The sequence below is a fragment of the Eptesicus fuscus genome, chromosome 8 (assembly GCF_027574615.1).
Source record: "Eptesicus fuscus isolate TK198812 chromosome 8, DD_ASM_mEF_20220401, whole genome shotgun sequence".
Classification (NCBI taxonomy): domain Eukaryota; kingdom Metazoa; phylum Chordata; class Mammalia; order Chiroptera; family Vespertilionidae; genus Eptesicus; species Eptesicus fuscus.
This window is the reverse complement of record NC_072480.1, coordinates 67065030-67088038: the sequence shown is the minus strand read 5'-3', so window position 1 is coordinate 67088038 and position 23009 is coordinate 67065030. Positions and strand designations below refer to the sequence as shown.

General features: G+C 38.5%; 1 protein-coding gene across 5 annotated transcripts in view; it reads right to left on the bottom strand.

The window, feature by feature from the left end:
* The window catches only part of BIVM (basic, immunoglobulin-like variable motif containing), a 44333-nt gene that overhangs the window by 483 nt on the left and 20841 nt on the right, over positions 1-23009 (bottom strand). For 2 of the 5 annotated variants that reach the window (XM_054719952.1, XM_054719954.1), the window contains exons 3-10: positions 16169-16295; positions 11052-11147; positions 10657-10761; positions 10345-10439; positions 4610-4742; positions 3156-3242; positions 2278-2374; positions 71-1763 (exon numbers count right to left, since the gene is read on the bottom strand). In XM_054719952.1, coding sequence (XP_054575927.1) covers positions 1470-1763; positions 2278-2374; positions 3156-3242; positions 4610-4742; positions 10345-10439; positions 10657-10761; positions 11052-11147; positions 16169-16295 — 1034 coding nt within the window. In that variant the 3' untranslated portion in view covers positions 71-1469. Of the gene's footprint in view, positions 1-70; positions 1764-2277; positions 2375-3155; positions 3243-4609; positions 4743-10344; positions 10440-10656; positions 10762-11051; positions 11148-16168; positions 16296-23009 lie in introns of those variants that run through there. The other 3 variants (XM_054719955.1, XM_054719956.1, XM_054719957.1) reach the window with 3 other exon arrangements.

The window sequence follows — 23009 nt, the reverse complement described above, 5'->3', positions numbered from 1 at the left end:
AATTGACAAATTATGTACTTCAAACAAAATGAAAAGACTCCCTAAAACAAAGGTTAAAACATTCACATGATTAAAAGTAGAAAACAAAACTTTATTTGATGAAAACTTCGTAAAAGTTCCAGTATGAAGTAACAAAATCAACAACCTACAAATCTCTTTCAGTCCACTGCATTTCAAGCAAAATATTTCCTTCAGAAAAATGACCATTTCATAATTTATATCCCCTTTTGTAGGCTTATACATGTCTGAGTGGACACATGGATATAAAATTCAAAAGAGAAAATAAAAATATTTTAAAAATAAAAATCTGAACCTTCTCCTTGAGATGTATTGCAATATGGTTACCATCATATTCAGCACCTTGTAATAATCAAGTTACTGATTTGATTTCTGGAACAGCCTCTGAAATGAAAGAACAAGAAATCCTAATCCTTTGTGAGCCACAGGTTGACTACACAAGAAAAATTGACAGCAAATACCGAGGAGCTCAAATATATAAAATTCACACTTTCTGAACTATTTAACACTCGCTTCAAACAACTAATTGTCTAATGTTTTAAAAAAGAAAACAGCTCAAAGTGTGGAATATGGATAGTTGCCCTCTGAATGCATCTTTGACGCTGTTATCAATATATGACTCCATATTGAAGGACTAATCAAACATCAGATCTCATTTCACAGATTACCATGGATATAGAAACTATGGATGCCACTTGTTCTTTTACTCAATGCCGAAAACAGATTGTAGACCTACAGAAGTTTTTCAAGACCTAAAGTTGTCAATATTTGATAGTAACATACCAAGTCAAGAAAGTCAAGAATATCCTGAAACAATGCATTAGGTCACTCATTTGCACCAATAGAAAGGATTAGTTTCTTGAGTCTTTTCTCTTTTGCCTCTTTTTTGAAAATCCTGAGAAAGTTAACCAGGAAACAAATGAGGCAGGCAAGATACTGCTATAAGGGAAAGAATTACTAGATTCACTGAATAATTTTAAATGAGCTTTAACCATGTCAGAAAACTAGAAGTCAATAGCCCCATTTTTATTTTATTTTATTTTTTTTTAGGGCAGAAGGTGCCTTATATCATGAGCTTAGGAATAAAACTATCTGCAACAAATGTCTTGGGATCAACTCATACTAAATCCTGTCAAGCTTAACTATTTCGAATTGTAATGTTATTAAGTAAATTTGTATTTGTTTATATGTAATTGTATTGGAGTTTGTTAAATTGTCCAGAATGTTTATATATCCTTAAATGTAAAAAGTCAATAGTCTGTGCTTATCCGCTTATATATCTGAAATCACCCATTAGAATCATATACAAGCTTATTTACTGGAGAACTACAGTTATGTTTTAAACCACCAGATCTGTTCCTATTTTGTTGACTTAATAAAATCTTCTACTGTCATAATGCAATCCTGTACAAACCATTGCATAACATGAGTTTTTCAGTACCCAAGCATAGTCAATCATTCCCACCATAATCACTGTAACCCTGGTAGCCACTGTTCCTTCTCTCATGAATACTGGACATCTTTTTCCATGCTGATTCCTGATGGAAACTAGCACTGAAAGACCGGCCCAGGCGCCCATGATGCTTCTTGGAGATATTGTCTTCACTCTCAGATTTGGCAATTCCCTGGCCATGTGTTGGAGGTTGTGACTCTTGTCTAATGGTTCCAAATGGAAAGTTCCAAAAGCCAAACCTTTGCCAACTAAGTCTCTGGAATGCTATAATACAATGCAAATTTCCCCCAACCTGAGAAGGAAAAAAAGTTGGGTGAAGAAAATGATGGGAAATGAATTTCCTATGAATTCCCTTATATGTTCCCCCTTCATCTGCCTCAAAACAGTACTTACTCTTTCAGACATTATCAGATCACATTATCCTGCATTTTCCCTGAGCAGCTGTCATTACAAACCTATAACAATGCCCACACCTTTGTCAATGTTTGATAGTAACATACTAAGTCAAGAATATCCTGAATCAGGAAGTAAATAATCAGACAAAAAGGCAATAACATACAACTTCCAAAAGAATTACAGACTATCTACTTGGTCTCTGTTGACATTCTTTTACCTAGTACCAGGCCCTTATGAATCCAGGCTATACTCCTTGCCCTTTCATTTTTAACATACCCCTGTGTTCTTAAAATAATTTTCACTTTTCTGTCGAAGATGTTCTAAACGGGGTTTCTATTATTTATAATCTAGAGTGAAATATTGCATTTTGGCCAGTTGGGAAATGACTTAACATACAATGGTGTTCTTACCTTCTTGGTTTTTCGATACTGCAGCCCCCTCTCCAAGTGCCGGATATCTAGAAATTCTGGATTTTGAGTATTCAGATCAGTAACAATATCTGCCCACCTATAGTTAAGAAGGAAGAATATAAAGCACAATTTTCTTTTTGGTACAAAATACCACTTTTCACATGAGCAATATTCTACAATATTACTGTGGCAATAAGTTGTTTATCTCAGGATTGATCCACCTACTAAGTTCTAATAAACTCTTGTTTTTATGACAATTCTGTTTATGCAACTATTGCCAAGGTTCTCAGTTTAAAAATGGTTAGTCTCCCTATGAAATAAATATGTATCAACCTATTAGACAAGATCCTGCAGGCTAAAGTAGAAACAGTCTATATTTCCTTCTTAATTAGAGTCAAATGTATTTTCAAAACACTTAAAATTAACATGCCTTTATTTACAGACAATATGAATGTGTGGAAAATCCAAAGTAATTACAAACTGCTTTGTATTGCAAAACTATTAATAGAACGAATAAGTGAATTTGGCAAAGATGCAAGATTTAAGGCCTATATAGAAAAACCAATTGTATTTCTGTAACCAGTCAGAAAATAACAGAAGTGGGGGGGGGAATCAATTTACAATAGCATCAGAAAATATACTTAGGAGAAAATGCTAACAAAATATACATAAAATCTGTATTGAAAAATACAAAATATTGCAGGAGATAAATTAAAGCTCTAATTGTGTGGAAGTATAGCCTATATTCACAAATTAGAAGACTCCATATTGTTATGATGTAATTTTCTGCAAACTAAACTATGGATTATATGGATTGTATTCCAATCAAAATTCCAACAGGCTTTTCAGCAGAAATTGAAAAAAGGAAGTTAACATACTTTTTACAGTGAATAGCAGGATGTTTTCTACTTGATTCTCCAATTAAGATCCAATATTCTACTTCTTGTGGTGAGAGGGGACCCCTGCTAGATTTAAAATACATTCACAGTATGTTTAATGAAGGTCATTTATTCCCTTGAAAATAGTGCTTCAATTATATATTAATAAAAGACATATTATAGTTTATAGATATTGGAATTTGGGCTTGAACAAATGTCTGAACACAAAGAGAAAGCATAAATTAATTTTTGGTCTTGACTTCTATAAAATCTAGGGCTAAAAAAGTTGACATATGCTACCTCTCAGCATCTAAACAGGGGGGAAACATCCTATCATGCTCTGAGAATTCTTCAGCTACCCTTCTCCCTTTTACTAGGCATTTAAAAAGTCTCAAAAGGCATCCTAAAAATAAAACCCTAAAGCAGCAAATCGCCTGTGGAACTTTTAAACATACTGATGCCCTAATCCTGCCCTGGGAAATTCTAATTCAGATAGGTCAAGAGTGGAGCACAGGCAAGGATTTTCAGTTTGAAGAGCATCGCAGGTGATTCCTAGGTACAGGCAGAGGTGAAAAATGCTCCTCCATAGCGGACAAAGTAGAAATACTAGTTTTTCACGTTTTGCATGTGATAGATGTCTGAAATAAGGTGACATTGCAGGGTGAAACCACATAAGAAACAACATACCTCACCTCCGGAGAGATGAATAAAACATTTCGGGATTTGGAGAAACCAAGTAGTTGTCCTCTTACCCAACATTCACAAAATTCAATATCCAACATCCTGCTTCTCCCGGCTCGATCCTGCCTGACTCAGGATCCCCCCACAACCCTCCATCCCTACCCAACTCCAAATGCTTTGAGTGGGATACAAAGTTCACCAAATGCCTTGAGTGGAATTCAAAGTTCACATGGCGTCCAGCCTCAGAGAACCCATCCTATCCCCCTGATAACCAAGCCATATTCTCCCAGCCTGAGTTTTAGTCCTCTCTGAGAGGACAGTGCTACCTCTTCTTCCTCTTCAGGTGTGAAAAAACAAAAAAACAGAACCTTAGCTGGGTGAAGACTAGCAATACATGCCTAGCAATACTTTTACTATAAGTATTCATGGCTTCTGTTTTCATCATTCTCAAATAGGACACTTCTTCCTTAGCTTTTAACTATCCTGGCATTATATCAACCCATCATGAAGAAAACTTTATAAGGAGGGGAAAGAGTACTAAAATTCAGTCAGCTTAATAAATTTTCTAAATAAATAATTTTGTCAAAGAAATAAATACAATTCAATCAAATGCAATTCTGCAAAAGAATAAGCTCAAATGCTTACAGAATATTACTTCATATAAGGAAAGCAAATCACTAAGTCTTCCGATTTCTAAGCACTAAATATTTCTTAAATGCTTTCTACAACACATTTTATGGTCAAGTATCCACATAACATACAGAAATGCTTACCTGAATGCTTTATTGGCTTTAACAGGGGTTGCTTCAAAGCCAATCGGACAAAAGTAATGATTCTGGCAATGATAAATATAAGCCATGGATTCATCTTTTAATCCACGAGTTAACTTCGACAAGGCCCCTGAAGCTACAATAAAAATAAAAAATAAAAAAAACATGAAGGACCGTGAAGCACTATCCATGCTTTACACCAAGGACTAGTTAACGACTGAAAGACAGCGGAGACATTACTGGGAACACACGGACATGGCTGGGGGAAAATGAGAAGCTACTGACGATACAAAAAAAATTAATTATTTTCAGCTTCACCCTTCACACTGAAATTCAGAAAAACAGAATAGCAAACTATAGAACTGAAATATGCCTTGCTTACAAAAATTAACTATCATATATATGTAGTGCATATAGTAATGGTCTCAACTTTTCTGGTTGAGCACATCTGTCACTGGACATTTCTGAATAAACATGCCCATTAAAAGCATTTTTGTTTATAACTCTGTGCATATACTACTGTACTAATACGTGTTTTTTTAAGGATATACAAAAAGTAGGAATTTTAAATTAAAGTATAGACATTCTAGTATGTTCTATCCTTACCACAATGGTCATCTTGCACAGCTCTACAGTATGTACATCCCAGTTTGATGACCACTGAGATATATGAATATAAATTCCAGGTGATAAAGTTCCAAATATGGAAACTTCCTCTCACTAACATACAATTTACTCTTTCTCCAAAAGTTATACAGATTGGAGGAGCAGCTTTCACAAGATAAGAATATTTGTAGAGACAGGTAGTAAGTACCAGGGCATCCTCTTGTAATTGTTCCTCCTTGTATATTTCCCATGGCTAAATTACTTGTGAGCTAATTTCAAAAGAATTACCAAAAGCAACAACTTTTTACCAGCACTTAATACTTAAAGCCATTAACTGAGATTTCAGTATCCTGCATCTCCTAGAGGAAACTAAATTATTCATTAACAATAGCCTATTGAAACTGGAAATCCTAAAAATAGTTGAAGTAGATGGAAGCTTGTAAATCATGGTTTTTCTGATTGACTTTCTAGCCACTAAAGTAGCTGAAGAACTCTAAGAACTGCAGGTCAATGGCTGTAGCAGAGCCAAGGAGGTGAGCCCCACCCCCACCCCTGCACAAGTTATGAGTTCCACAGATACAATACCATTTCTGTCTTACACTCTTTCTCTAAGGTTTCATCCATCTTTCCCATAGATTTTTGCCTCATGGCCTACCATCAGAACATACATGTATGGCAAGGTGGTCTTTTCTGCTTAAAATCTCTATTTTATAATGATAAATACATCTTTCTTTTTGGGTTCTCCTGACAATTTAAAAATTGACACCCAAGGGAAGCTCTAAATGAAAAATAATAACTATAATTCAGAAGATACTCAATGTTTCATTTCCATAGTTGAACTTGATTTGCAGATAGGTTCTAGGATAGTGATTAGATTTAAATATATAGATTTAGACTACTCATAAATTCAATAAGTCCAAAAAATGTTACATAACCAGTTTAGGAAAAAACTCAAGATACTTAAAAAATTGTGGAAATGCCAAATAAAAAATTTTCCCAAGTTACTAAAATTGTAATGAAAGAACTTGTATATAACTTTTCAATAGAAATCTGTGTTTCACACCTTCCTTAAATCAGATGTAGTACAAAACAGCTCACTTCTTTATTGTGACTATGGTTAGCAATTATTTTTAACACATATTTATTGAGTCCTCCCATGTGTGAGGCACTGGGAAGACAGGAGGGAACAGGCTGGGTTCCTGGCCTCATGGAGCTGACTGTCCAGTGGAGGAAACCAACAATAAAATAATTATGGATGGTAATTTGTGCTTTAAGTGAAATAAATAGGGTGCTGGCTTAAAAGAAGGCTCAGGCATCAGACTTTAATATTCAGTGATGGCTCCTTGGAGATGGTGGCATTTATGCTGAAACATGAAAGATGAGAAGGTTATAGGGGGAGTGAGTTCTAGGGGACAGAACAACCCAGAAGTAAAGAAGCATATTGTATCTTTCACAGACCCTGTCTCATTCTGAAGTCCCTCATAGTCTTGTGAAGTAGGTACTTGCAGTAGGCACTGGATTAGCGATTACTTTAATGTCCTGGAATGTATTCCAGATTTCCAAGCTCTTAATAAAGAGGTTAGATATCACCTCTTTAGAAAGACTGCAGCAGTTTTCAAATTTGTGCTTCCAAGGCTTGTTAAACAACAGATCACTCGTGCTTGACTTAGTCTGCGATGGGGACCAAGAATTTGCATGTCTAATAAGGTACCAGGTGATGCTGATGTTTGTCTAGGGACCATATTTTGAGAACCACCAGTCTAGAGTTAAGAGGAAATCTTATTTAACTCAATTCAGTATGTAATTTATGAGCACCTACTAACTATATCAGGAACTTCAGGAAACAAAAAACAAGTAATAACACAATATGTGAAGGATAAAACAAGTAACTTTAATACATGGCAGAATAAGACAGTGCCACAGTAAAGGTTTGCAATGCAAAGAAGAAAGTGCACATCAGGTCTATGGAATCAAGAAGGGGTGGCATCCAAGATGGAATTATTGAAGTGGAAGGATTTCAACAATCCAGGCAGAAGAAAGAGCATGAGGGGAAAACCAAAATCACTGGAGGGGAGGGATATAACCAGAGAACATCAAGTAGTCTAGTTTAAAATACAGGGTATGCTAGTATAGAGAGGCACTCCCAGAACTTCAGGGCAAAGTCATAAAAAGATCATTCTTTGAAATAAAAGATAGTAAATACAGTATTTAATGCATTCAAATGGTCATCCAATAAAATAATTCCATTTAGGACAAGACATATAAATGTGTTACATATGTAAACTAAATTCAGAACGATGTTCACTCTAGACCAGAGTATATCTAAAAAATCTGAAATTTAAGCAAAAAAGCAGCCACTACAAAATGCACAACCCTAATTTGTATGGTATAAAGAAAGGAGAAAAACACCACTAGAGTTAGCTGGCCTGCAGTATATGTCCTAATCAGCCAACAAGAGAATTCTGGTATCTCTGATACTACGTTTATCACTCTAAGTTAATATACCAACATTCTGATATTCATTGAGTTCAGTATGAGTTTCTTCTGTAGAGCTTGATCATCTATAGAAGGACTATAAAGAACTCTAGAACAATTTATTAGAGTGTATTTTTACACCTTGAAAGACAAGAACCAGATATTATAATCCACCAACATAATATCCTGCAAGGCTCTTATTCCCTTGAAAATATTTTAAATACAACTGGGAAATGTAGGACAGCAGTGGAAGGCCAATCTATATTGGCTTTGAATGATGCTAAAGTATTTATGCTTTAAGCAAGCACTGAAGAGCTCTTTAAAAAGAAAGAGATCTATTAGCACTGCACATTAACAAGATTTATCTGGCCTTGTGTCTATTATGAATTGGAGAAAACCAGTGGATGAGGAATATGAAAACTTAATGCAAAGTCCACCTGAGATGCGCTAATGCACTGCAGTAAGCTGGCAGCAGTGGCCCCAGCGAGGGTATACATGAATTATTTGGGGGTTGGGCAGAGGTAGCTATTCTCTGTTAAGCAAAAACAATGAGTTACAATACCTACTGGAAGAATAAAAATGCACAAACATTAGTATAATTTTCAAGCTAACTGATTAAAAAATGAATCTAGACTTCTCTGGCACAAATGTTGGTAGCTAAGTGAACCAACAGTTTGAAGTTCCTGAATAATAATAAGTGAATAATAATAATAATAAGTAAAAAATAAGAAGTGAGCCAATAGTTTGAAACTAATGTTGACAACTTCTAACACAAACTTTTATTGTAAGTAATTGCATCTCTGAAAAACGTAATTCAATGCATATTAACAGCAAGATCTGTTATTTTGTCAAAATCCCTGGATTTTGTTTTTATTCCATGAGTGAGCTGAGGAAATTAACATGTCAGCAAGAATGGGGGTGTTAAAAAAATCAAAGAAACATAGTCCCCAAGAAAATGTAAAGTCTATTGTGGAAAACAAGCCTAACTGTCCTTAAAAAATAACTGAAACAAAAAGAGGAGATACATTTCAAAGTACTTTTTAAATGGACAGCAACAACTAACAATGGTTTTCACTACTGCATATCCCAGAGACAAGTAAGAAAAGCCTAATTCTGCAACTCTTTCTTCCACAATGAGAAAGAACAGAAAATACTTTTGCTTAACAAATGCACCACTCCTCCTCTGAATACAATCAGAAGTTCTAGGGTAACGTGTGAGGTCACAGGGCAACATAAGGAATCATAGGGCCACCAAGGGCAGTCCCTGTGATCTAGGAGCTGGGCAGATTCATTAAAAAGATGCAACATGATATAAGGGCTAATATGTCAAATGCCACAAGACAGACGCAAATAATCATTACTATTGGAATTAAGAGGGATCGGCTTCTAAAGTGGCAGCGAAAGCTTCAGAGATAAAGCAGGGCTTGCACAAGACCACTGATTATTAAAGAGGAAGATAAAACATTCCCAGAGGGGGGGGGGGGGGCAAATCATCCTTCAGAAAATACACATAGAGAAAGAAACAGTGAGGAGTCAAATATTGTAATAGGAAAATGAAGACAGGAATAAAACTGGGAAAATACAGCACTAAAATTTATTGATGGGCACTTAGGCTGTTTCCAAATCTTAGCTATTGTAAATTGTGCTGCTATGAACATAGGGGTACATATATCCTTTCTGATTGGTGTTTCTTGTTTCTTGGGATATATTCCTAGAAGTGGGATCACTGGGTCAAATGAGAGTTCCATTTTTAGTTTTTTGAGGAAACTCCATACTGTTCTCCACAGTGGCTGCACGAGGGTTCCTTTTTCTCCACATCCTCGCCAGCACTTGTCATTTGTTGATTTGTTGATGATAGCCATTCTGACAGGTGTGAGATGGTAAAATAATGCAAATTTAATTAGCACCTAAAACAATCCTTAAAATCAACTCCATTACTCTGTTATGTATAAGATTATTCCATAATAGATCTTTGTCACTTTCACAGTCCATTTTCCTGTTGTTATGCAGGTCTAACATATAATACTCTAAAATCCTTGCATTCCTTTTTAGAAAAAGGAACTGCGAATTCCGTACTTCTTTCTGAGTTTTACCAACACATACATGTGCGCAAATACTCACATACATACACTCACTCACACACCCATGGACCCAAACAATATAATGTATTAAAGCAGTATTTATTAAATACTTTACAAGTCTAAAAGCTCTACATGTAAAGATGAGAAGAGCTAAAAATATTAAACTGTAGCCCTGGCCATATGGCCAGTTGGTTGAGTGTCGTCCAGTACACCAAAAGATTGGCTGTTGGACTCCTGGTCAGGGCACATGCCCTGGTTGCGGGCTCAATCCCTGGAGGAGATGTGCAGGAGGCAGCCAATGGATATCTCACTCCCACATCAATGTTTTTCTCTCTTTCTCCCTCTCCCCTCCTCTCTCCTTAAAAACTAATAAAACATTTTAAAAGAAAAATATTGAACTGTATATTAAAAAGTGCCCTACAGGTTACTATTATGATTTCTCCCTCAGATAAAGAGAGATAAAAGTAACAGACTGTGTTTAGTGTTTACATAATCAAAACAGCTAATCCATGAGGTGGTTTAAAACATGTGTGAATACACATGCATGTACATGTGTATTAATCTATGTTTACCTACCAGTTTCTCCAGCTGTTTTATTCTTCCCATGAGGCTTATATAGAACGTACGAGCATCCTTTTACATGGAAGTGGTCATTAATTTGTCTAAACCATCTGAAAATAACAAGAAGATTTGCTCATAGAAACAGTTCGATAATAAAGATGGCATTATTCCAATTCTAGAGAAATTCAGGCAGAGCCCAAGTTTGGTATACCTACTACAGGTTGGGGCCTGGCAGCTGCATGCATGGTTTACTATCAATACGCATCTACAGCATTATTATTTTATAGCACTAGAAATAAAATATGTCTGTAAGCGAGAGCTTCATACCTCATAAGTGTTGTATTTCCAGTGAAAGGGCCAAATCTAATATCTTCAAATGGGGGTTGAAATCCCAAAATATGCAATGCTTCTTCTTGGGTAATCGGTGGAAGACTACAAAAGAAACATTGCCTTTCATTGTACAATTCCAACCATATGCAAATATAACCTGTCTCAATGTTAATATTAATATGTCTATCTGATTTGTAAAAAATTTTGGTAATATTTTTAATTTTTATTTTATCAAAAATAATGCATACACATATTTTAGCTAAAAGACTTAAAACAAAATACAGTAGTTTTTTCTCAATTTATGAAAAATCTATCCTTAAAAACTTTCCATTATAGAAAAAGCAACGCCAAATAGCATGGGAGTTTAGATACCAATAAATTAACATACTCACTTTCCAGCTCCCACTGTGCTATATAAGAAATTCCAACAAGAAACTAATGAAGAGATACCACAAGAAGTCTTATATTGTGGTCGGCTTATGCAGTACCTGGGAAAACAAAAGATTTTTCTTTACTTGAATAAATACAAAATAGGCATATAAATATGCAGCTCTCATGACAATTAAAACTGTTTTAACATAATGAAAATTTTGATCATTTAAACCAAGATAAAATCTTTATTTGCTTAAAATATTTTTATATTTATTAAACGTATCATAAATGCATAACAACAATAAATCATTCATTTTAATAAAAATAGCTAAGTATGACTACTAAAGTAGATGTTATCTAAACCAATGGGGAAAAATAATATCCTATATAATAAAGGGGTAATATGCAAATTGACCATAACTCCAACACACAAGGTGGCCACCCCCATGTGGTCAAAGATGGCCACCCCCATGTGGACACAAGATGGCCACCACAAGATGGCCAGCAGAGGAGGGCAGTTGTGGGTCATCAGACCTGTAGGGGAGGGCATTTGGGGGCAACCAGGATGGCAGGAGAGAGCAGTTAGGGGTGACCAGGCCAGCAGGAGAGGGCAGTCAGGGGTTACTGGGCTGGCAGGGGAGGGCTGTTAGTGGTGACCAGGCTGGCAGGGGAGAGCAGTTAGGCATGACCAGGCTGTCAGAGAAGGGCAGTTAGGCATTGATCAGGCTGGCAGGGCAGTGGTTAGGGGGTAATCAGGCTGGCAGCAGAAGTGGTTAGGGGCAATCAGGCAGACAGGCAGGAGAGCAGTTGGGAGCCAGCAGTCCTGGATTGTGAGAGGGATGTCCCAGATTGGAGAGGGTGCAGGCTGGGCTGAGGGACACCCCCCGCCCCATGCACGAATTTCGTGCATCGGGCCTCTAGTATATATATAAAAGCCCAGCAATCGGAATGGCGGACTGATGAGAACAACCGGTGGCTATGACACGCACTGCGGCAGCCAACCAGTCTGATCTGGGCCCTGACAGCCCCCTCCTCCCCCTGCCTCCCAGTCCCCAATCGGCCCCCAACACCCCGATGAGGAACGGGGCTGACCAGCCAACTGCCCACGGCCCCTCCCAGCCACCAGCCTGGCCCGATGGGCCCCCATCAGGGTGGGCCAGCCGGACCCCACCCGTGCATGAATTCATGCACTGGGCCTCTAGTGGTATATAAATGTAGACACCAACCACAAAAATTTCAGTGCAAAGTCCTAGTTGGGCTGTAGATGATCTACAAATATTTTCTCCCACTCTGTATGTTGCCTTTTCACTTTGTTTATTGTTTTCTTTGACACGGGTAAGTTTTTTAAGTTTTTAAGATATAGTCCCCTTTTGTCTATTTTTGCTTTTGTTACCTATGGTTTTAGTGTCATATTCCAGAAATCACTTCTAAATCCAAGGTCATAAAACTTGTCCCCTATGATTTTTTCTATGAGTTTTATCATTTTAGGTCTTACATTTATGTCTTTAATCCATTTTGGGTTAATTTTTGTGTATAATCTACACTAATAAAAGAGAAACATGCAAATTGATCATACCTCTGCTATGCCCACAAGCCACGCCCACCAGCCAATCAGGAGCGAGTATGCAAATTAACCCAACCAAGATGGCTGCAGCCACGGAGCAAGCAGGAGGCTTGGGTTTCCCCGGCAACGGAGGAAGCCAAGCTTCCCACCCGCTCTGGCCGGCCCTGGCCTCCACTCAAGGTTACAAAGTTTCAATTATAGAAGATAAATAAATCCCACTTACCAGGGCCTCCACTTGGGTCACTGGGGGCATGGCTGGCCTGCAAACCTCCACAGGCCCCTTGCCCAGGCCGCCCCACGTCCCAAGGGAACCCCCACCCTGATCCGGGACACTCTTCAGGGCAAACCAGCAGGCCCCCACCCATGCACCAGGCCTTTATCCTATCTAATAAAAGAGTAATATGCAAATTGACTGTCACTCCAACATACAAGATGGCTGCCCCCATGTGGTCAAAAATGGCTGCCCCATGTGGACACAAGGTGGCCACCACAAGATGGCCAGCAGGGGAGGGCAGTTGGGAGGGACCAGGCCTGCAAGGGAGGGCATTTGGGGGCGATCAAGCCTGCAGGGGAGGGCAGTTAGGGATGACCAGGCCGGCAGAGGAGGGAAGTTGGGGGCGACCGGGCCTGCAGGGAAGGGCAGTGAGGGGGGGGACCCAGGCCTGCAGGGGAGAGCAGTTGGAGGGGACCAGGCCTGCAGCGGAGGGCAGTTGGGGGGGACCAGGCCTGCAAGGGAGGGCAGTTAGGTCTGACCAGGCCTGCAGGGGAGGGTAGTTAAGGGCAATCAGGCTGGCAGGGGAGCAGTTAGGCATCAATCAGGCTGGCAGGGGAGTGGTTAGGGGGTGATCAGGCTGGCAGGAAGAAGCGGTTAGGGGCAATCAGGAAGGCAGGCAGGCAAGCAGTTGGGAGCCAGCAGTCCTGGATTGTGTGTGAGAGGGATCCCAGATTGGAGAGGGTGCAGGCTGGGCTGAGGGACACACACACACCCGTGCATAAATTTTGTGCACCGGGCCTCTTGTGTGAAATTAGGGTCCAACTTCATTCTTTTTTACATGGATATCCACTTTTCCCAGCACCATTTTCTGAAGAGACTATCCTTTCTCTATTCCATGGTCATGGCACCCTTGCCAAAGATTTTTTTATTCATTTATATCAGGGTTTATTTCTGGAATCTCTATTCTATTCCATTGGTCTATATGTCTGACTTTATTCCAGTACCACACTGTTTTTATTTTTATATATGTTTGTTATATGTTTTGAAATCAAGAAGTATGTGGCCTGTGTTCAACTCTTGCAATCACCACCTCCCCAGCAATTATCCAGTGGCAGTATCTTCAGCTGGAAGTTGGGGAGTAAGATAATCAAGTGGCGATCAGCATGATGTCTCCTTCTGCAATCATCCCTGCAATTCTGTTGCCTTGACCTAGATTTCCATGAAGAACTCCAATGCTTCAGAACTGATGCGATTTCTCAGACACTTAGATCTAACCAAAGGGTCACTGGATGGTTTCAAGACCATCACGTGAACTTTAGGGAAATGTGCATTGTTTTATGCCAGAAATTAATACACAGAATTGGACAAGTATGGTTTGGAGACTTTGATATTTCCTTGTTTCAACACAGATGGAGTTTTCCTTGTTTTTCATCTTGTTATTGATTTCATGGGTTTGAGGAAAGTAATGGAGTAAAAAAAAAAAACAACACATATTATATCATATTTAAATCTCTCCCTTCTATTTTAAACAATTCTTCACAAAGCCCTAGGATCAACCCTAGGCATCCTTAAGATTTTTTTGTATTTCTTCATCAATTCAAACTTGTTTACTGGTCTTATTCATGATCAGCTTAACACTTTTACTTCTATCTTCTAAGGGTCTTTCCATTACAACCCTAATCCTGTGTAATATTCTTAGTGGGAAATAAGGTTGTTGTCCTGGTAATTTTTCCCTTCAGGTTATTTCTCCCATCTGTCCTGTCTCATCCAAGTTTTTATGGCCTCACATACTATAGTATTAAAATAAAATTATTCATATTTGTTGTTAAAACAAATCTTAAGTCTAAGGAATTAGAAGCAAAAATGGGTAAATCTTTGCTCCAAAGAAACTAACATTAATGTTTTTTATTCTAGTGTTTCTTTCCCAGTATACTTTTCATACTACTACCTATTTATCTTTGTAAATATCCTTATATTAAGAAATCATCAATGCCTTATTTATGCGCCAGAAAAAAATCTAAATCCTTAGCCCAATATCCAAGAAATAGATCATAAAAGGTGTTATAAAAAATCAGAGTTGTTCTGGCTGGTGTTTCTCAGTGGTTAGAGTGTCACCTGGGCACTGAAGGGTCAAGGGTTCAATTCCAGTCAAGGGCATATACCTGGGTTGCAGGTTCAATCCCCGACCCCAGTCTAGGTGTGTGCAGGAGGCAACCAATCGATGTGTCTCTCTCACATCAATGTTGCGCACGCGCTCGTGCTCTCTCTCTCTCTCTCTCTCTCTCTCTCTCTCTCTCTCTCTCTCTCTCTTTCTCTCCCCCTATTCTCCCTTCTACTCTCTCTTAAAAAATCAATTGAAAAAATATCCTCGGGTGAGGAATAACAAAAAAACAAATAAAACAGAGTTTAGAGTCTGGCTTTTTTCAGTTTCAATATATGATCTACTTACTCACCATGTGATGTTGGGCAATTTTTTTGTTTGTTAATCCTCACCCGAGGATATATTTTTTTCCATTGATTTTTAGAATGGAAGAGAGGGGGAAAGACAGAGATAAACACTGATGTGAGGGAGACATACCAATTGGTTGCCTCCCACACACACCCCCACCCTGACAGGGAATCAAGTACCTGCCCTTGACCAGAATTGAAACCGCGACCTTTAGTCCACAGGCTGGCGCTCTAACCACTAAGCAAAACTGGCCGAGGTTGGGCAACTTTCTTAGCTTCTCTGAGTCTCATTACAAACAAGCTGGTTTACCCTTCATTACCAACATGCCAGACACTTTCTTACCATCCATTCAAAGACCTAAAACCCTCCATCCCCTAAGATTTCCTCTCTTTAGACCCAAATCTTCAGGAAAGCCTTCTGATGTTCATTTCTTCCTCTCATATTTTTTCTTTATTCTTACCCAACATCTGACAAACTGCTTGAAATATTTTACATTTTCTGCTTAGTCCTCTCTTCTCAACTAGATTTCAAACCTTAAAAGAACAAAGACCATGTTTTATGTATCTTTGTAGTCTCAGCCCATATCCAATATTTATTAAATAAGTGAAAAAAATTAATATTTCTAAAACCTCAAACAATAGAATTTTTAAAACTCAGAGATCAGCAATTTTACAGCTATCATGAATTAAACCTAGTTTAAGGGAGACATATGAGCTACAACAAGCTAACACAAAGTATGGTTCATAGTTGGGTCCCACAGTGAACAACCAAGTATGAAGACATTTTCAGAGCAATCTGGGAAATCTAAATTTAGCCTAGGAATTAGATACTAAGGAAATATTGCTGACTTTAATAGGTATAACACTGGTATTGTGGTTAAGGAAGAAAAAAATCAATTTTTAGAGCTTACCATCGTCTGAGGTCTAATACTTTCCGCTGCTTAATATCTTCAAGAGGAGAATGCTGGGGCCACTCCCTTTGATGTCTTCCTTTTTTATCTGAAGCTTTTTTCTTTGAAATTTGTTTCTTTACATTGCCTACAATGTAAGAGTATAAAATAAGCAAAATGCTTAATATGAAGTCAACTGCCAGGACAATGATACTAATTGTTGAACAAAATTAAAAAGTAACTGCCACTAGTTCTAAAAATGGTATTTGTAAACATATTGAATAAATAAATGTATCCTCATAAATTCTCTCCTACCTTATAGAAAGAAAATAAAAACAGATTTAAACAACCATAAATGTTATTTCCTATCAGATTTATATATTCCGATTCCTAAGCTGATCACTTAGCTAGTACATGAATCAATCACAAAATCTTTTAATTTAGAAAATCGTATTACCAACTGTAAAATATTTAACTAGAGCACTTTCCAGAAAATGAATCCTTTCTATAAAACAATAAGACCACATTAATGTAATTCTGTTAAAAAGTAAAAACATTAGATCCACTAATGCAATGATGTGATATTTAAAAATATCTCCAAGCCTACAGAGCCCACAAAATGGATTAAAAATGATGCACATGTGTGTATTATTAAAATGCAACTATAGCACCAGGAACTAGAGTGGAAAGGTCTCTTTTCTGTGTGTGTATGCATGTGTCTCTTTCTCTCCAAAAGACACATAAGATAAATAATAGTGGTTACCTATGAGGGGAGGGGAATTGGGAGCTAGACAAAAGTAAGACAAAAATGAGAGTTAGTCTTTAAGTGTTTAATTTTTATGCTTTTTATTTCTGAGCCATACTAATGTATTATTCAGTAAAATATTACATCAATTAAAATATTAATAACATCTGAGCCTCATTTCACTAAAATGCCATTAACATTTCAGATAGCTATGCTGAAATACTTTAATAATGTCACACATATTATATTTTAAATGAAATAAATCTGTTATAAAAATTAAATAAAAGCTAGTATGTTAGTTTTATAGTTATTCATCAATTATGATACATATATTATATAGACATATGCCCAGAAAACAAACATGAAAAAGGGTCCATTTTATTCATTTAAGATGCTGTACAATGAAATCATTTGGTACTGAAAACCAGCTGGAACTTAGGAACTATTGGTATACAGGAAATTTCTCTAATTTTTCTAAAATGTCATAATAACAAACGCTATAATATCCAGAAACAAGTTTTTTCCCTTTCCCTCTAGCTATTCTTTCTAAGTCCTTAAAGAACACAAAATTTCTCAGAGCTAAATAAACATTGGCAAACATGAGCTTGAAAAAATGAGAAATAATCTCATTATGACAAATTTCCTTTAATAATAAATAAATCTTAAGAGATCCAGAAAATGGAAAATCTACTTTCTACCATTTCTTGAGATGCTTTCACTGCCCAATAATGCCTTGATTCGCTAAGAAGTTTACCCAGCCACTTAGAATTTTAGAGGCCAATGAAGCATGGTAATCTGTGACATTAGCTGTGACCTGTACCCACACACTTTCCTCTAATGCTTATCTAAGCCTACTCTCTGTTCTTCTCTGTCCTGAGCTTACTCCCATAAGGCCCTCAGGGATAAATATGGATATATGCTCCAAATGAGCATCCTTTATATCATCTCACACTGCCACACTGAGAATTGGTCCTAAAACAAAACTCCATTCAATTTGAGTAAGAAAGCTCTGTTAAAGTGGAAGCTAAATTTGAGAGGGGAGCATGAAAGAGTGACACCTGAAAATATTGTCTCCCCCATCTCACCAACTCTAGTAACCTTTGCCCATTGTCTTTGTCATTTCCATATTCCTTCTTCCATGCTTCACCCTGCCCACAACACATCCATAGAACCCCAACATCAAATATACATGTACATTATATACAGACCTCTATTCACCACACTGGCTTTTAGAGAAACGGATAAGGATAGTGAATAAAAATAGAATGCACACCATCATTTTTACCTGAAGAACCACAGGAGAAAGTTCTGAACAATCACAGTCACTAAAAAGTGAGGTGGTCGGACCCCAGGAAGAAGAGAGCCAGATAAGTGGAGATCTAAATTATGTATATAAATTTGGCCCAAATCCTAGGCTGACCCCTGAACTATGCATGCACAGAGCAGACCTCAAACTGCAAAACTAAGGTTAAAAGCATTGAACAGAGATTTGAGATGTCCTTAAGAGACAGAGTTGATTGGGCCCAACCAAATTAACTGCTGCTAAGTAAATAAATCAATAAATTAATTTTTAAAAACACTCTTTAGAGGATATACCAGAATCGTAAGTCACCATAACATTCCCAATATTTAGTATACAATCCAAAATTACTGAACCTGTGAAATGAAAAAAATGTGTGACACATTCCAAGAAAAAAAGGCCAACTGTGAGGTGACTCAGACTTTAAAATTGGCACATAAGGATTTTAAAGTATTATAATTATGCTTTATGAGTTAGATAAAATGCTCTAGTAATGCATGAAAAGATATCAAATCCAAGATAAGAAACAGAAACTATTTAAAAATGTAAAATATAGAATTAAAATAATATCTGGAATAAACAATTCACTGAATATACTTAGCTAGCTTTAAGACAGGTACTTTAAATATAAAGACACAGGTTGAAAATAAATGAATGGAAAATATACCCCTGCAAAAACGAGTCAAAAGAAAGCTACATTAGCTATAACAGTGATTTTAAACCTTTATGATCTCATGGCACACATAAATTAATTACTAAAATTCTTTGGCACACCAAAAAATATATTTTTTGCTGATCTGACAAAAAAAATACAGTAGGTATAATCTTGATTCATTCACACTGGAGGGCTATTGTTGTGTGGGATGTTGTCATTTTTTTTTTTATTTGGCAAAGAGGGAAAAGAGGTTAGTGCCCCTGATTAAATAGGTACTGCATGTTTTAAAAATGCTTGCAGCTTGCCAGTGTGCCACCGCACACACGTTGAAAATCACTGAGCTATATAAATATCAAATAAAGTAGCTTTCAGAACAAAAACTATCGCCAGGGATAATGAGGAACATTTCATAATGATAAAAAGGTCAATTCATCAAGAAGAAATAAAAATCATAAATGTGTAATTAGTAACAGAGCTTCAGATTACATGATAACAAAAAAGCAACAGAATTAAATAGAGAAAAGACAACTCCACAACGATAGTTGGAGATTTTTAACACTCCATTTTCAGCAATTGATAGAACAAGACTAAAATTAAGTGGAGACACAGAACATGTGAGCAACAATTTCAAACACTTTGACCTAACAAGTATTTGTAGAACACTACACCCAACAACTACAGAATATACCTTCTTTTCAAGTGCACATGTGTGTTCTCTAACATAGACCATACGCTGAGTTATAAAATAAGACTCAGTAAATTTAAAAAGACTGAGATCTCTGTCCACCATGGAACTAAATGAGAATTCAATATTTAGAGAACCCTCCAAATATCTAGAAATTACAAAGCATAGTTCTAAAAAATGAATGTATCAAAGAAGAAATCACAAGGGAAATTAGAAAACACTTCAAATTAAATGATACTAAAATAAAATATATCAAAATGGGTAGTCTAGAGCTAACACAGGACTTAGCAACTTAGAACATTAAGTGCGTACAGTAGAAATGTTTTGAGTCAAGAAGTTAGAGAATGAAGAACAAAGTAAACCCAAAGGAAGAAAAAAGGAAAAAATAAAGAGCAGAAAACAATGAAATATGAAACAAACAATTGAGAAAATTAACAAAGCTAAAAGCTGGTTGCTTGAAAAGATAAACAAACATGATAAACCCCTATCAAGGAAAAATAAATGACCAGATCAGGAATGAAAGAGTAGTTATTACAGAAAACCACATAGAGTTTAAAACAGTAAAGAAATTATTAGAAACAACTTCAGGCCAACACCTTAACAACTTAGATAAAATGGACAAAATAAAATATGACAGAATGGAAATTAAGACAATATAATCAAAATTAAAGATTTTTAATGCCCTCAAAAAAAAAAAAAAAACAGGCGAAAACGCTTTCCAACTTGACTTAGGAGACCTGCATATGCTATAAAACAATGATTGGGTTACCAAAGAGATCAAAGAAGAAATAAAATACATCCTGGAAACAACTGACAATGAAAACACAACAATCCAAAATCTGTGGGACACAGTAAAAGCAGTCCTGAGAAGGAAGTTCATAGCATTACAGGCCTACCTAAAAAAAAACACGATCTAACTCTACAACTTCAAGAAATAGAGAGCAACAAGAAAAGCCCAGAGTGAGCAGAAGAAGGAAATAATAAAGATTAGAGCAGAAATAAATGACATAGAGACCCAAAAAACAATACAAAATATCAATGAAACCAAGAGCTGGTTCTTTGAAAGGATAAACAAGATTGATGAACCTCTAGCCAGGCTCACCAAGAAGCAAAGAGAGAGGACTCTTATAAACAAAATCAAATTAAAGAGGCAAAATAACAACAGACCCCACAGATATATGAAGAATCGTGGAAAAATACTATGAGCAACTCTATTCCAATAAACTGGTCAACCTAGAAGAAATGGACATGTTCCTAGAAAAATACGACCTTCCAAAACTCAATCAGGAAGAATAAAAAAATCTGAATAGGCCAATAACTAAGGAGGAAATTGAAGCAGTAATAATAATTTAAAAAAAAACTTCCAACAAACAAAAGCCCTGGACCAGACAGCTTCACAGGGGAGTTTTATCAAACATTCAAAGAAGAACTAAGACCTATCCTCCTCAGACTATTCCCAAAAAATTCAAGAGGAAGGAACACTTACAAATGCTGTACAAAGCCAGCATTACTCTAATACCAAAACCACAGATAAAGACAATACAAAGAAAGAGAATTACAGGCCAATATCCCTCATGAACATAGATGCCAAAATTCCCAACAAAATTCTAGCAAATCTAATTCAGCATTGCATTAGAAAGATCATATACCATGACCAAGTAGGATTTATTCTGTGGATGCAAGGATGGCACAATATCCACAAATCAATAAACGTGATACACCACATAAACAGAGGAGAAACCAAGATGGCGGCATAGGTGAAACACCTAACCTGCAGCCGGGCACAACAATTTCAAAGGCACAACTAGAGGTCAGAACGGACATCGTCCAGAACCACAGGAGAGCTGGCGGACTGAAATGCCCACAGCTGGGGGGAAGGAGAAGGCCACGGGGACAATCGGGGGAGCCGTAAAAGCCTGAGGTATGGAGAAACTGGCGGAGACACGAGCACGCGCGCCTGCGGGGAGGATGGAGCCAGAGAGGAAGGGGCGGCTGACGGCCTGGCCGGCGTTCACTGGCAGGAAGGAGATAAAGGCTCCGGAGTGCGCTAAGCGCCGGCTCCGACTGCACTGAGCGCCAGTTCCGGGCGAAACCCTGGGAAGCCAGGCGCAGGCTGGGGGAATGAATCTGGGCTGTGGGGCGCAGGCACAGAGGAGCGGGGGAAGGCAGAGCTCCAGAGGCGCGCACGGGAAGGGGCGCAAAGGACGGACTGTTGCCTGCGCCACTGAACTGCCCTAGCGGGAAGGAGACATAAGCTCAGGACCGTGCTGAACCCCAGTTCCGACTGCACTGAACCCCAGTTCCGGGCGAAACCCTGGGAAGCCAGGCGCACGCTGGGGGAATGAATTTGGGCTGTGGTGGCGGAGGCACAGAGAAGCGGCGGCTCCAGACGCGCGCACTGGAAGGTGCGCAGAGGACGGACTTTTGCCTGCGCCACTGGGTGGCCCTGCTGGGAAGGAGACAGGGACGCCAGACTGCGCTGAGACCCAGTTCCAACTACACTGAAACCCAGTTCCAGGCGAGAATCTGGGAGTCCAGATTCATTAGGGGAGGGACTGGACTGTTTGGCAGTGGGCGAAACTCCAGGGCGCGTTTCTCTCAGAGGTGTTTGCAAGGAATACAGAGGGACACAGACACAGGAGCCTCATAGGGCGGGGCTGACAGGAAGCCAAGGTTGTAGGCTCCACCCTGTAGCTCCGCCCCAGCCAAGCTGAGCAGAAGCTTTTTCCTGCTGAGTGCCTCAGGTAGTGGCTGACCCACACTACATTGGAGACCCAGAAACGAGGGCATCTAGTGGTTGGTGGGAGATGACACCAGATTTCAATCACTTGCATAAGGGAGGCATTCTAGAGGCAGACTCAGTGAGCGCCAAGGCATTGCTGCATCAAGACCCGGCCCACAAACATGTCTCCTGCACAGCAACTCTTCCTATATAGACAAAGAGGGTCCTCACGGCCAATTGGCCTGGAGGACAATTCCTCCCAGTGACACCAACAACAATCAAGACTTAACTGTACAAAGGAGGACCAATATGGAGACATAGGGCGGCAGCCTGATCGTTGCCTACCACAACAATATTGAGACTACGACGGGAGAGCAGAGCAGACACCAGCCAGAAAGACCGGGGGGCTGGCTGAGCAGATGCTCTACAACTAGAATAAAAGAGAGGGGTACGCAGGATGATGCTGATGCCGGTGACCCAAAGTCCACACTTTAAGAACTATGGCTCAGACGACACAATGGTGGCCTGGAACGTGCTCGGCGCAGTTCCCCCGGCGGTCTCCGGCTGAGGGGACGGCTCCACTCGCTGCCGAGCACGGACAGACGAGCCCCTGGGAGACATGGGATGGGAGACTCCGTGCTTGCTGACCTCCGAGTCCTTCAAGAATCTCAATGCCCCGAAGTGGCCAGGTGCGCACGCTCAGCGACTGGCCACCGTTGCAGACCCAAGGGCCGACGCAGCGACACCGGACCAGC